Source organism: Solea senegalensis, unplaced genomic scaffold (genome assembly GCF_019176455.1).
Source record: "Solea senegalensis isolate Sse05_10M unplaced genomic scaffold, IFAPA_SoseM_1 scf7180000016182, whole genome shotgun sequence".
NCBI classification, from domain to species: Eukaryota; Metazoa; Chordata; class Actinopteri; order Pleuronectiformes; family Soleidae; genus Solea; species Solea senegalensis.
This window is the reverse complement of record NW_025321643.1, coordinates 1-15,740: the sequence shown is the minus strand read 5'-3', so window position 1 is coordinate 15,740 and position 15,740 is coordinate 1. Positions and strand designations below refer to the sequence as shown.

The following is a 15,740-nucleotide window of genomic DNA, read 5'->3' as shown; positions in this document are numbered from 1 at the left end:
CACATTCTAAAACCAGTGATGTTAGCTGCGGGGACACAGGAGCTGCTGGTCCTCTGCTGCCTCGTGTGGTCACTTTGTGTCACTGACGTCAATCTGAATGAAGTATTTGACAAAATCAGACATGTGAACTTAGTGATGGAGGCGGCAGTGGATCACTGAGTGTGTGTGTGTGTGTGTGTGTGGGAGAGTGAGTGATGACTCGGCTCATGACGGATCAAAGTACAGATTCAAGTTTTCATTTGTATTTATTTACATGTCAGATTCAGTGTCAACACGTCATTTTAAACTTGGCCTCGGTAGTCTCCTCCCGGGTCGTCGTCTCCCGGGTCGTCTCCTCCCGGGTCGTCTCCTCCTCTGCTGTAAGAGCAGATGCTCCACACTCTCCCTCCTCCACCACCCCCCACATGTCCTCAGTCGCCTACCTCTCTCTCTCTCTCTCTCACTCTCGCTCTCTCTCTCTGTCTCCCTCTCTCTCTCTCTCCTCTCCTCTCTCTCTCTCTCTGTCTGTCTCTCTGTCTCTCTCTCTGTCTCTCTCTCTCCCCCGCCTCCTCTCAATGGACGTGTCACATGCTCTCTGCCTCGGTTTCTCCTCCTGAGGATATTTATGGCTCCTGAATCAGAGCAGCTCACATGCCGCCTCCTTCTCCTCCTCTTTCTCTGCTCTCATTCCTCCTCTCTGTCCCCAAAAATCAACAGACAGACAGAGAGAGAGGGACAGAGAGACAGAGAGAGAGACAGAGAGAGAGACAGAGAGAGAGAAAGATAGGCAGACAGAGAGACATTGTCAGGATGATGATGTAAAAGCTTTGTTTTCCTGAAAGTTATGAATCCACTCATCATCCTGACAATGACCCACTGATTATTCACTGATTACAGATTATTCCCCGATTATTCACTGATTATTCACAGATTATTCACAGATTATTCACTGATTATTCACAGATTATTCACTGATTATTCACCGATTATTCACTGATTATTCACAGATTATTCACAGATTATTCATAGATTATTCCCCAATTATTCACCGATTATTCACAGATTATTCACTGATTATTCACCGATTATTCACTGATTATTCACTGATTATTCACAGATTATTCATAGATTATTCACTGATTATTCACCGATTATTCCCCAATTATTCACCGATTATTCCCCAATTATTCACTGATTATTCACAGATTATTCACTGATTATTCACGGATTATTCACGGATTATTCACAGATTATTCAGATTATTCACTTATTATTCACCGATTATTCACCGATTATTCACTGATTATTCAGATTATTCACTGATTATTCACTGATTATTCACCGATTATTCACCGATTATTCACTGATTATTCACAGATTATTCACTGATTATTGACAGATTATTGACAGATTATTCACCGATTATTCACAGATTATTCACTGGTGACATTAAAACTGTTTTTCCTTGTTTCTTTGTTACGGAGCCCTGGACGTGACAGACGCCACGCGGTGCTGTAGTGGAAACAACGTAATCTACACAGTAAATGTGACGTATCACTTGTTTTTCTGAACACAGTGACCCTTTATAAACCCGGCGGACAATCAAAGCTCCTCTCAGTCCAGAAGGACGACAACAACAACAACAACAGCGGCGCCATCGGCGCCACCAGCGAAGACTACGAGAACTATGACGAGCTGGTCGCAAAGTCGCTGCTCAACCTTGGCAAGATCGCAGAAGACGCCGCCTACCAGGCCATGACCGAGTCTGAGATGAACAGCAACTCCTCCAACAGCGGCGGGGAGGACGAGGACGAGGACGACGGCAGCGAGTGCGGGGACAGGAAGGGTGAGCTGAGCGTGGACCTGGACAGCGACGTCGTCAGGGAGACGGTCGACTCCCTCAAGCTGCTCGCGCAGGGCCACGGCGCCGTGCTGCCCGAGGACGGCTACACGGAGGTCGCCGCGGCGGACGAGGGGCGGGGCGTGGTGGGGATGAGGGCGGAGGAGAACGAGGAGGGGGTGTGTCTCAGCAGCCTGGAGTGTCTAAGGAACCAGTGCTTCGATCTGGCTCGCAAACTCAGCGAGACGCAGCCGTGTGACCGCGCCGGACACCTGATCCACCAACAGCTGCAGCACGCCGCCGACCAGCAGGTGGCGCACCACCATGCTCACCACCACCACCACCACCACCACAGCAGGTATGTCCACCTGATGCTAGTCTGACAGGACAGGACAGGACAGGACCTGAGACATAATAGCTAAAGAGGGCGTGTCCAGCTAAAGAGGGCGCGTCCAGCTAAAGCCTTTCTTTGGAATCTATTCATCACCAAATATTGATAGAAGGTGTATTTTTGATATAAATGGATTATTTTAAAGATAAGATGCAATAAAATCCTACGACAAAAAGGCTTTAGTTTGTAGTCCATCTAACACTGACTGAAACCACCTCACAGTCGCTTTTATTCCATCCTCAGGTACGAGAGCTGCCACCAGGGGGCGCCAGAGGAGCCCCGCTCCGCGGAGCACCACTACTCAGACATGGTGAACCTGTTGAAGCTGGAGGAGCAGCTGAGCCCGGCATCGCGCGGTTACCCCACCAGCTGCAGCCAGGAGGGCGACGAGGACACCACGTCCGTGGCGTCCGACCGCTCCGACGAGACCTTCGACATGGCCAAGGGGAACCTGTCGCTGCTGGAGAAGGCCATCGCCCTGGAGTCCGAGAGGGCAAAGGTCATGAGGGACCGCATGGCCTCGGAGCACGCCGGGCACAGCCCGAGGCTGAGCAGCAGCGCCGAGGACCGCAGGTCCAGGATGCACCACGACGGGCTGAAGAGGGCGTATTACCCTAAAGGTAAGACCCACACACACTGACCTCTGTGACCTCTGCAGTCTGACTGTGTTTATTGATTTTTTTTTCTAACTTAACTAATATTTCCGTCCACGCCAGTGAGGAAAAACTGGTTTTAACCATAATAAAATATAAGCCGTAAGAATATATTTGAAAACCAGTGATTCTAACATCAGGCCGTGGGAGAGTGAGTGAGTGAGTGGTTAAAAACGAACACATCTACGTCTCAGTTTGAGTCTACGACGTCTTAAGAACACGTCCACGTCTTTATCTCACTGTGAGACAGACTTTTCACACAGGAAACTCAAGTTTGTAAACCACTCACTCTCCCACACCAAACCCCATAGAGAAAATCAGTGATTTTGGGTCGCAGGGACACAGGAGCTGCTGGTCCTCTGCTGCCTCGTGTGGTCACTTTGTGTCACTAAAGTAAATCAACATGCAGGATTTTCAAAAGCCAAATTGACAAAATAAGACATTTGAACTTAGTGATGGAGGCAGCAATGGATCAACAACTCCTGTGTGTGCGATGTTAAAATCACTGGTTTTCTCTCTGGGCTTTGGTGTGGGAGAGTGAGTGGTTCACAAACTTCAGTTTCCTGTTGGAAAAGTGAGATAAAGACGTGAAACATGTGACGTAGACATTGTAGACTTACACTGACATATTCATGTGCTAACGCCTCAACAAACAGACATGGTTATTTCTCACATGCCACCATTTTCTAATCCTAATAACCCTCAGAGTCGTTGTTGTGTGTTGTTGTGTTGTTGTTGTTATATCCACCAAATCACCGCCTGATCGCGTTTGCTGCCAATTCCACTGCTCCTCTCCACACCACATTTGACCCGAAAACTGGGAACCCAGGTCATCATCATCATCAGCAGCAGCAGCAGCAGCAGCAGCAGCAGCAGCAGCAGAGGCCTGAGGCTTTTCTCACACACAAGAAAACTTTTTTCAGCTGGTTCCTAAAATCTGGTCCCGCTGGTGTGAATGAGTTCTCTGACCTCAGTCTTCTTTAAACCCATGTTATTTAAAAAAGAAGGAAAAAAAACGCCGCCTCTGATGAGATAATGGGCTTCATTTTTTCATTTCCTCTGCTGCTTTTTTGTTTTTTTTTGTGTTTCTTTGGCAGATCGATCCCCTGACAGCAGCTCATGTTGTTAAAATAGGCCAGCGTGCGAGCGTCGGACGGCGTGTCAGGCATGAGTAATGGCGCGGTCTGCACGGCCTGTTAGGAGAGCACATCTCATCTGTGGGACACGATCTGTGGCCTATTTCTCTGAATCCACTCGCACACAACGAGCATGAGCAGTTATCAGACTAGCTTCATTAGCACAGGCTTTGTTAGCCCGCAGAGACCAAACGCCTGATGATGCTATCTAGTCTCCTGTGACGCTTTGAGTGATGTTATGATTCATTAAAGCTGTGGAAGTGATTTATTTTGTTTATGGTGATCAAGGAAATACAGAAGAGAACACGAAAATACTTTAAATGATGTTTGAATGACTTGTGCTGCACTAAAGAGGGCGCTACAGGTAGATCCCGCTAGCTGAGCATGTTGTGACGTCTGTGTTTGATGTTAGCAGCTCCTGTAGCTGCTAGCTTCTACTGTAGCTAGACTCCATGGCATTAGTGTTTGATGTTAGCGGCTACTGTAGTCGCTAGCAGCTACAATAGCTGCTTCTGCTGTAGCTAGCCACTGTGGCATTGGTGTGTGATGTTAGCGGCTACTTTATGGACAGTGTGACATGTTAGCGGCTACTGTCGCTAGACGCTGTGGCGTCAGTGTTTGACATTAGCAGTTACCGTAGCTTCTAGCTGATATTTTAACCAAATGCGGTGTCATTGGTGTTTGATGTTAGCAGCTACTGTAGCCAGAGTACAATAGTTGCTAATGCCAAACACTTATGCTATGTCAAAGTGAAATACAACAAATGTTTATTCATTTATTCCAATGTTTTAATCATAGTGCTAAATGTAGCTCTTGAGGCGTCTGTGTCCACACTCACGTTTTCTCTCGTCGTCTCCAGATTCTTCCAGGGGGGACAAGAAGGAGAGCAAGTGTCCGACGCCGGGCTGCGACGGGACGGGTCATGTGACGGGTCTGTACCCGCACCACCGCAGCCTCTCCGGGTGTCCACACAAAGACAGAGTCCCACCTGAGAGTAGGTCCCACTGATTTGATTTCAGAATGAGAACTATCTAACAAGTCATTTAAGTCAGTCTGATGCTGGGTCCAGTTCTGGTCCAGTTCTGGTCCAGTTCTGACAGTGTGCGATAAAACCGTGACTATTTCTCCCATTAAAATGCACGGACATTAATGTAAACACAGCTCCGTATTTAAGTCAGTGAATAAAAACAAACTTCAGAAATGACTTGTTCGATGATTCTGTCGCACACTTGGACGTTGTCGTGCATGTTGACCGTCGACCTGCACGACCTTTGTGTTGTTGATGTTGGGTTTGATTCCGTGACCGTGAACCTTTTCCCGCTCATTCATAAATATTATTATACACGTGAATTATAATCATAATGTGACGCATAATTATTGAGGAGACTTTATTGATCAGTGGAGGAAAATTCAGTTGAAAGAGAAGAGCTTTTACTTTGGAATCAGATTTTAAATACAGGTTCAGTGTGTTTTTGTTTTCTTTGTGTGTGTGTGTGTGTGTGTGTGTGTGTGTTGTCATTGTGATCCAGCTGCTCATAAAACTGCATGAGAAAAACTCACCGGTCACACTTACACCTGTACATCATATACTCTGTGTATATGTTGTAGAACGCGTATAAACGTGTTTTCCTGAGCTTTACTAACACTCATCACATTTAAGTTTCTGCCTTTGGTCAAAAAAACTGATTATTGTTACAAAAATCTAAATTAAATGATGTTTCATATTTTAAATAAAAAATGCTGTGGTTGCATTTACAGTTAAAAAGGAACATGACATTATTACGAAGATATAAAATAAAATGTTCTGTGAGAATAATAATAATGTTTTTATTTACAATAAATGTTTCCTAAATGTTGTTTAAATATTTTTTTCTGTAAATGTGTTTGGGGACCCTTAATGAATTTGTGGTCCTCGGCCCAGTGTTTGGGAACCATTACTTTATTTGATAGGGACAGAAAGTCACTTATGACGTGTGTCATAATTTATGTTTAGCCTTTGTTTATTTTATTTTAGCTCAGAGCCAAAGTCGCAAAATAACTCATCTGAATCTTGATCTGATCTTACTGTTTGATGTTAGCAGCTCCTGTAGCTGCTAGCTTCTTCTGTAGCTAGACTCTATGGCATTGGTGTTTGATGTTAGCAGCTACTGTAGCTGCAAGAAGCTCCTGTAGCTGCTAGCTTCTTCTGTAGCTAGACTCTATGGCATTGGTGTTTGATGTTAGCAGCTACTGTAGCTGCGAGAAGCTCCTGTAGCTGCTAGCTTCTTCTGTAGCTAGACTCTATGGCATTGGTGTTTGATGTTAGCAGCTACTGTTGCTGCGAGAAGCTCCTGTAGCTGCTAGCTTCTTCTGTAGCTAGACTCTATGGCATTGGTGTTTGTTGTTAGCTGTACCGCTGAAGCTCCTGTAGCTGCTAGCTTCTTCTGTAGCTAGACTCTATGGCATTGGTGTTTGATGTTGGCTACTGTAGCTAGAAGCTCCCTGCTAGCTTCTGACTCTATGGCATTGGTGTTCTGCTCTAACTGTGTAGCTAGACTCTGGCATTGGTGTTTGATGTTATAGCTACTGTAGCTGCGAGAAGCTCCTGTAGCTGCTACTGCTAGACATGGCATTGGTGTTCGGTGTTAGCTGTAGCTAGACTGGTATTGGTGTTCGGCTGCTACTGTAGCTGCGAGAAGCTCCTGTAGCTAGACACTGTGGCATTGGTGTTCGGTGTTAGCGGCTACTGTAGCTGCGAGAAGCTCCTGTAGCTAGACACTGTGGCATTGGTGTTTGATGTTAGTGGCTACTGCAGCTGCTAGCTTCTTCAGTAGCTGTGTCGCACAGTAAGTGTAACACGAAGTTCGAAGCTCAACTTAAGTCAAAGATGAACACATGAAGTAGTTAATGTAATTAATACATTCATCTCTCATTAGTAAACGTTCAACCAGACAAAATGAAAACTGAAGGCAGGAATGTTTGTCTTTTCATTTTTGTGAGTTTGTGCTTATTTTGTGACGTTTTTCCGCGTGTGTGCGTGTGCATGTCTAACCGCCGTCAGCTGAATGCTCGGTAACTCTGGTGTCTGCTCCTAACCCTCGCTGTCTTTCTCACCTCTTCCTGTCTGTCAAAGTTCTTGCCATGTATGAAAATGTTTTAAAGTGTCCTACTCCCGGCTGCTCCGGACGGGGCCATGTCAATAGCAACAGGAACTCACACCGCAGGTGAGTGAGCGGCCTCAGCGGCAGCCCGCGTCATGTGACTGTGGCTGCGACTGTGAAGTCTGTGTGTTGTTGTGTTTCTTTTCGGACGACCACAGGTCACAGAGATTAACTTTTACACGTTAACGGACTTTACAGATACACTTAACTCACTGAATAAAGAAACTGCTTCAGTGGAAGTCTACGATATCTTTAAGAACACGTTCACGTCTTTATCTCACTGTGAGACAAACTGAAGTTTGTAAACCACTCACTCTCCCACACAGAGAAAATCAGTGGTGTGGTCACTTTGTGTCACTGAGGTTTTAACCTAACGCAGAATTTCCAGTGCCGAAGTGATGGAGGCAGCAGTGGATCAACGATGTTAAAATCACTGGTTTTCTCTATGGGCTTTGGTGTGGGAGAGTGAGTGGTTTACAAATGTCGTTTTTGATCAGGCTTCCTTCTTCTTACGAACGATGAGTTGTGATGAGTGATGGTGTAGAAGGAAACCCCTCTGACACAGGACTCATACAGATACTACACAAACTTCAGTTTCCTGTTGGAAAAGTCTGTCTCACAAAGACATAAAGACATGAACTGATGCTGATTTTATTAGTTTGTAAACCACTCACTCTCCAAACACCAAACCCCATAGAGAAAGTCGCTCATTTTAGCTCGCGGGGACACAGGAGCTGCTCGTCTACCGCTGCCTCTTGTGGCAGGTTTGTGTCACTGAAGCGAATCTGAATGAAAGATTTTATATGCCGAATTCAAGAAAATAAGACATGTGAACTTAGTGATGGAGGCAGCAGTGGATCAATGTATAGCATGTATGCTCTGTGGGCCGCACAACCCGGAAATAAAGCAGGAAGTCACAAAGTTCATATGCGCCGAGTGAGCAACTCCATAACAATAGACGCAGCCGAAGGGGCGGAGCTACGCACAGTTCTTATAATACATCCACGGGTCAAAGTAAATGAACAGACATTTGTACGACCTCTACTAACACGTAGAGGTCATGTATTAAAAGCTTCCTGTCCGTGTTTGCAGCGACCCTGACTCCAGATTGTTTAGTTTTTATTTCATGAGTTTTTGTCCAGTTATAAAAAAAGAAAAGGTCCATTTATTTATTTTGTGTTGTCCAAAATTATCTCAGCAAAAGTGTTGGAACATGTCCAAGTCAAGTGTGTGTGTGTGTGTGTGTGTGAGAGCTGAAGGTGTGTCTGCGTCACATCATCAGTTCAAGTGTTTAACAGGCAGACACACACACACACACACACACACACTGCACTTCACAAATTATGTAAAGTAATTAGAATTCACACTCTTTTACTCACACACACGCACACAGACACACACGGTGGATGCGGGGTGTGTTATTTAGCACAGCTCCACTGGGAGAGGAAACAAAGCACCAGCTATAGCTAGCGTTAGCTTCTGTTAGCCACCAGCTCACACTGCTTTCATGTCTGGCAGTCGCCATGGTAACCCCTCCATGGCAGCAGCAGCAGCTGCCGAGCTGATGCGTTGCACACTTCCCACACACACACACGCACACACACACACACTCTTCCCCGCTGTTTCTGAAGTAATTAGGAATTGTTGGGAGTGACAGAAAAGGCTGGGGAGGAAGAGGAAGTGTTTCACCCTGAATTCACACACACACACACAGATGTTTGATGCCAGCAGCCGTGAAGCTCAATTTATCCTCACTAGAAAAAAAAACCATGAAGCTGCAAACAAGTCAGTTACACATTAAAGTGACAGTTTTTTATAAAGTGTGAGTCGACATGAGAACAGCTGATTATAGACACACAACCAAATATTCACCTCAGTCTACGATGTCCACGTCTTTATCAAATAAGACACGTGACCTTAGTGATGGAGGCAGCAGTGGATCAACAACTCCAGTGTGTGTGTGTGTGTGTGATCTTAAAATCATCACTGGTTTCTCTATGAGGTTTGGGAGAGTGAGTGTGTGTGTGTGTGTGTGTGTGTGTGTGTGTGTGAGAGTGAGTGGTTTACAAACTTCAGTTTCCTGTTGGAAAAGTCTGTCTAATGGCGAGATTGTTGAGTCTCTGTTGGCAGCCATGTTTTTTTACCCACTGAGAACAAGCGTCTATGTCTCAGGCAGGGGGCCTATACAACACAACACAACACAACACAACACAACACAACACAACACAACACAACAACACAACACAGCACAGCCTTTGCATACCCGCTGCCTAACACAACACAACACAACTTCTTTTGCTTCAGCACACTTTTCCCCATACCGCTTCCCGCACCGCCTAACCTAACCTAACCCCAACTAACCTTGCCCCAACACAGCACAGCACAGCACAGCACAGCACCACTTTTCACACCGCACCGCTGTACAACACAACACAGCAGCACACAGCACGCACACCACACCACACAGCACAACCCAACACGGCCCAACATGACACAGCACAACCTGACCTGGCCGCCAACACAACATAGCCAACACAGTCCGCACAACACAACACAACACAGCACAGCTTCAGCAGCACAACACAGCCACAACACAACACAGCGCAGCACAGCACAGCACAGCACAACACAACACAACACAACACAGCACAGCACAACACAAAACAACACAGCACAGTCCAACACAGTCCAGCAACACAACACAGCACAGTCAACACAGCACAACACAAAAGCCAACACAGCACAGTCCAACACAGTCAACACAACACAACACAGCACAGTCCAGCACAGTCAACACAACACAACACGGCATAGTCAACACGGTCAACACAACACAACACAGCACCACAGTCCAGCACGCAGCACAGTCAACACAGCACAGTCCAACGCAGCACAACACAGCACAACACAACACAGCAACACAGCACAACACAACGGCTGGTCCAGCACAGTCAACACAACACAACACAGCAAATACAGTTCCAACACAACACAACACAACACAACACAACGCAATACAGTTCCAACACAACACAATACAGTCCAACACAACACAACACAACACAACACATCATGAAATCACACCACAGTTTTAGTGAACCTCTCGTGTGTGTGTGTGTGTGTGTGTGTCAGTACAGTGTGTAACCAGGTCATGTGTTGTCCCCCCCACCTCCTCTCTCCTCATCTCCTCTCTCCTCACCTCCTCTCTCCTCTAGTCTGTCTGGTTGTCCCATCGCTGCTGCAGAGAAGATGGCAAAGGTCCATGAGAAAAGTCACCTGACCGACAGCGGCAGTAAATCAAACCAGACGTCGGACCGCGTCCTCAGGTACGGCACACACACAGACACAGACACACACACACACGCACACACTCTGACGTCCAACCAGACGCCGCTCTCCTGTGTCTGCTGTCATCACGGTTTAAGAAAACATGATAAGTGAGTTTTCCAACTCAGTTATTTCTGGCATTCCTCAAGGCTCTGACCTGGGTCCTGTTGTTTTTACCGTCTACTTTCTTAGCCTCGGTCATATTTTCAAAAACTTGGTGACCACCGTTACGCCGATGACACCCGACCTCCTGACTAATCCCACGACGTTCTTCACCTCAACATGAGAGTCAACTCAAGAGTCAATGTGTCAGTCAGTCAGTCATCATCTACCGCTTTATCCTCCACCAGAGGGTCGCGGGGGGTGCTGTGCCAATCTCAGCTACATCGGGCGATAGACGGGGTACACCCTGGACAGTTCGCCAGTCCATCGCAGGGCCACACACAACTAGAGACAAACAACCATTCACTCTCACACTCACTCCTATGGTCAATTTTGAGTGTCCAATTTACCTATTCCCCACATTGCATGTTTTTGGACTGTGGGAGGAAGCCGGAGAACCCGGAGAGAACCCACGCACACACGGGTCTTCTCGCTGCAAAGCGAGAGTGCTAACCACTACACTGCCGTGTGGCCGGAGTCAATGTGTAATTATTATTATTTCATTGATGTATTGGCCGTATTTGTAAGGTGACCTTGAATTTCGGGGATTTGCAGTGAAAAAGATGTTCAACAGTTTTGTTCCGTTAACATTCTGAAAAGTCATGTTTTGATTCCTTTGATGTTAAACTTTAAATAACATACATCAGTAGGTTTGTTAAAGTATTTCAAAAAATGTACTTTTGATTACTTTGACATACATTATTAAACTTTAAATAATGTGTGTCAGTATTTTTGTTCAATTCAAGATTCCAAAAAATAAGTTTGGATTCCTTTGATGTCCCTTTGATGTTCCTTGGATTTTCACGTACATCAAAAAGTAACCAAACATTTTTAGCATTTGACATCTCATGCTGTAAGTTGTAAAAATCCACAAACTCTTAACAGTTCTATCAGATTCTGAACAGAGGATGGCGATTGGCGACATATCGCAAACACATCATCAATAGTTATTTAAATCTGAAACACTGGATGCTAACCCTCCGCGGTTGCGTTGCAGGCCGATGTGCTTCGTCAAACAGCTGGAGATTCCTCAGTACGGCTACAAGAACAACGTCCCGACCACGACGCCACGCTCCAACCTGGCCAAGGAGCTGGAGAAATACTCCAAGACCAGCTACGACTACAGCGGCTACGACGGCCAGCACGCCGCCGGCTACGGCAAGAGAGGCCTGACCGCCAAGTCCCAGCACGGGCGAGACACGCCCCCTAAGGGCTTCGATGGTGAGCAACGTCAACGCAACATCGTCATGTTCCTCTCAAAGCCGACCAGCAAATAAGAATAGAATGAACGGCCACCAGGGGGCGACGGAGGAGGTTGCAGTTTTCGAAATGATGAAAAAAACCCAGGTGTGATTGACAGCTGGAATTGTCCAATCAGACACGTGAAAGTACAAAACTCTAAAGGCTTCACGATTCGTAAAATAAGATTTTTTTATGGAATTGGATTTGTGTCAATATAAATATATATATATATATATATATATATTTGTATATATATATGTATTATTTTACAATGTTATACAATATAATTGTTTTATTGTTTGACAGTGTTTACGTTTGAAATGGAGTTTTCTTCATAAACACAGACGGAAAAAACCTGCACGCCGATACAACGGCGATGTGGGATTTCATTTTTCTTATTCTCGGGAGAACATGACACACACACACACACACACAAGCGCACACACATACACACACACAAGCACACACACACACACTCTGTCTTTTCTCTTTATTATCCTCTGCCAGGGTTTTCCAGCTCCACATGGCAGCAGTGAAGGCAGAGCACAGTTATGGAAATGCCAAGCAGAGAGAGGAGGAGGAGGAGGAGGAGGAGGAGGTGCAGGTGCAGATGGAGGGATTGAGAATGAGGAGAGAGATAATGAAGACGAGCTGAGGTTTTTAAAGCAGCGGCGCCTGCGTCACGACGCTCGTGTTCTTTGTTCTTGTTATTTAACGTTTTCCTAGATTGAGAAAAGAAAGAAAGCAGGAGCGAGAACTGTGATGTGTGTTCGTCTTAAAACGCTCACGTCTGGAAAAAAATGACATGAAGACGTTATTTACACACGACACTCTTCATTAAACGACATCAACGGGATTAAAAATAGCACAGACGTGTAAGTGAAAGCATGAGGGAGTCGTTGTTATTTTCAGCTTTTAATCTCAGTCATCATCATCATCTAACCGCTTTATCCTCCACCAGAGGGTCGCGGGGGGTGCTGTGCCAATCTCAGCTACATCGGGCGATAGGCGGGGTACACCCTGGACAGTTAGCCAGTCCATCGCAGGGCCACACACACAACTAGAGACAAACAACCATTCACTCTCACACTCACTCTTATGGTCAATTTAGAGTCTCCAATTTACCTAATCCCCACACTGCATGTTTTTGGACTGTGGGAGGAAGCCGGAGAACCCGGAGAGAACCCACGCACACACGGGGAGAACATGCAAACTCCATGCAGAAAGGCCCTTGTTCCAACAGGGGCTCGAACCCGGGTCTTCTCGCTGCAAGGCGAGAGTGCTAACCACTACACCACCGTGTGACCCGCTTTTAATCTCATGATTTTAAATTCTCTTTATAATTAGGATGATTCTTGTCTCATAATGTTGACATTTTGTCTCATTATGACGACTTTTTAGGCCCTAATTTCACGTGACTTCCATAGTGATGACTCTTGTAATTTCAGGTTTTAATCTCCTGATTTTATATTCTCTTTATAATTATGACCTCATATCTGATAATCTTGAGTAATAATCCCTGACTAATGACTTTTTAATATCACTATCTCAACTTTTCCCCTGTAATGATGACGCTGCGTGTCGTCATTGACGTCTCATGACTTCTCGTCTTCTGGACGTTTTCAGTCAAGCGCTTCTGTAAGACGTCGAGTCCGGCGAGCAGCACGACCAGCAGCTACGCTCCGAGCAGCAGCAGCAGCCTGAGCTGTGGGGGAGGCGGAGGAGGGGGCGGGCTCAGAGGCGGAGGAGGGGGCGGAGGCAGCAGTGCCAGCAGCACCTGCAGTAAGAGCAGCTTCGACTACACCCACGACATGGAGGCGGCGCACATGGCGGCCACGGCCATCCTCAACCTGTCGACGCGGTGCCGGGAGATGCCGCACGCTCTGGGCGTGAAACAGGTGACAGGGGGCGGAGCCACGGGACACCAGCAGGTGTCAAATACAGACACCTGAAAACCAATGATTTTCACGTCTCACACACAGGAGTTGTTGATCCACTGCTGCCTCCATCACTCAGTGCTAATCTCTTATTTTGTCTCTTCAGTGTTTGAAATCCTTTGTTCAGATTGACGTCAGTGACACAAAGTGACCACACGAGGCAGCAGAGGACCAGCAGCTAAAATCACTTGTTTTCTCTGTGGACTTTGGTGTGGGAGAGTGAGTGAGTGTGTGTGTGGGAGAGTGAGCGGTTGTAAAAGGCCTGTTATGATCACATGACCTCAGAGACTGAAGGCGACGACGTCGCAGCCTGTTCTTAATCTGTCAGATTAAACGCTGCTGGTTACACACAGTCAACATCACGTTGTCTCCGTCAGAGTCCGGTGGACGACCTGGACGACAGCGGCGCGGTGGACGTGGCCGGTCAGCCCGGGGGTCCGGAGGGCAGCGGGACGGTGTTGACCCCCCTGCAGCCCATGTCCCCGCAGCGTCAGGCCCTGCTGAGCAGCCGCTGCTACCAGCTGAGCGAGGCCGACTGCTGGGACCTGCCCGTCGACTACCCCAAGATCAAGCGCCTGGGAGACGAGCAGGAGCACAAGGAGGTAAGAGGACGGAGGTCAGACACACTGAATACGACGCTTGTTAGCAGGAGCGCGCAGCGACGCGTCACAGTGACGCGCCGTAGTCGCTCTATTTCTCGTCCCTGCACCAGAGCGACGAGCTGGACCCGTTCCAGGAGCTGCTGGACGAGCAGCGCTACCCGACCGAGGTGACCACGCCCAGCCCCAAACACCACAAGTACCCGCCGTGCAAGGAGAGCAAGAAGGAGCTCATCACGTAAGAAAGACTTTACTTACTGTAAACTGTGAAAATCTGTGAACAAACAGGAGAAACTGATTTTAACCACTTCACAGAAGACACACCTCACAAAATCGACCTCAGTTTAAGTTTATGACGTCTTTAAAAACACGTTCACGTCTTTATCTCGCTGTGAGACGGACTTTTCCAACAGGAAACTGAAGTTTGTAAACCACTCACTCTCCCACACCAAAGTCCATAGAGACAACCAGTGATTTTAGCTGGCAGGGACCAGTGATGGGCATCTTACTTCAAAAAAGTAATTAGTTATAGTTACAAATGACTTCTGCCTTGGTAACTCAGTTACCACATTGTAAAAGTAATTAGTAATTAATTTACTCAGCAAAGTAACTGACACTATTTTTTATGACGCTATCTATAACGCTATTACATTCTTTAACATCCTAAGACGTTTATACCTGAATGAAGAATTAAAACCCTATGTACAGTATTTTAGAGCATTTGGTATTTATTTGAACTTTGAATTGAAGCGCACAATTGACACACAAATGTTAACTTGGGTAAAGAGAAACAAAGAGAAAATGTGGCCTTTCACTTGTGCAAATCTCTGTGTCTGTGTACCACTGCACAATAAACAGGGCGCTATCCAACTCTTAAATATTCAGCAAAGTAACAAAATTAAATATTGAAAATAAACAAAATTTTTTCCACGAGAGCTCTGAATGACACACACACACTCACACACACACACACACACACACACACTCTCTCTCACACACACACACACACCTCCAAAAAACCCTGAATTTAAAGGGATAGCCTTTAAATCACTGTTGGTATTCATGTGTGTGTGTGTGTGTCTCCGTCTCCTGCAGGTTGTCCAGTTGTCAGCTCGCAGACAAGAACATCCGCGGGATGATGACGACAAACTCGCAAGAGCTTAAGTGAGTTTCACAAACGTCTGACGCCGCAAGTCTGAAGACACGCGAGTCTGACGCCGCTTGTCTTCAGACTCGCGGCGTCAGACCCACGGCGTCAGACTGAAGACACGCGAGTCTGACGCCGCGAGTCTGACGCCGCGAGTGAAGACACGCGAGTCTGAAGACACGTGAGT

The 15,740-nt window shown here is 46.5% G+C and overlaps 1 protein-coding gene across 1 annotated transcript; it reads left to right on the top strand.

Moving 5' to 3' along the window:
- Positions 1–1,555: 1,555 nt before the first annotated feature.
- LOC122762913 (myelin transcription factor 1-like protein) lies at positions 1,556–15,574 on the top strand (the record flags this gene model as incomplete). Its single annotated transcript, XM_044018082.1, has 10 exons — positions 1,556–2,177; positions 2,454–2,830; positions 4,859–4,993; positions 7,112–7,202; positions 10,355–10,465; positions 11,626–11,849; positions 13,497–13,768; positions 14,185–14,409; positions 14,493–14,644; positions 15,502–15,574. Coding segments are annotated over 10 exons (2,282 nt in total), but the record flags the coding sequence as incomplete, so codon positions are not given.
- Between the last annotated feature and the right edge of the window lie 166 nt (positions 15,575–15,740).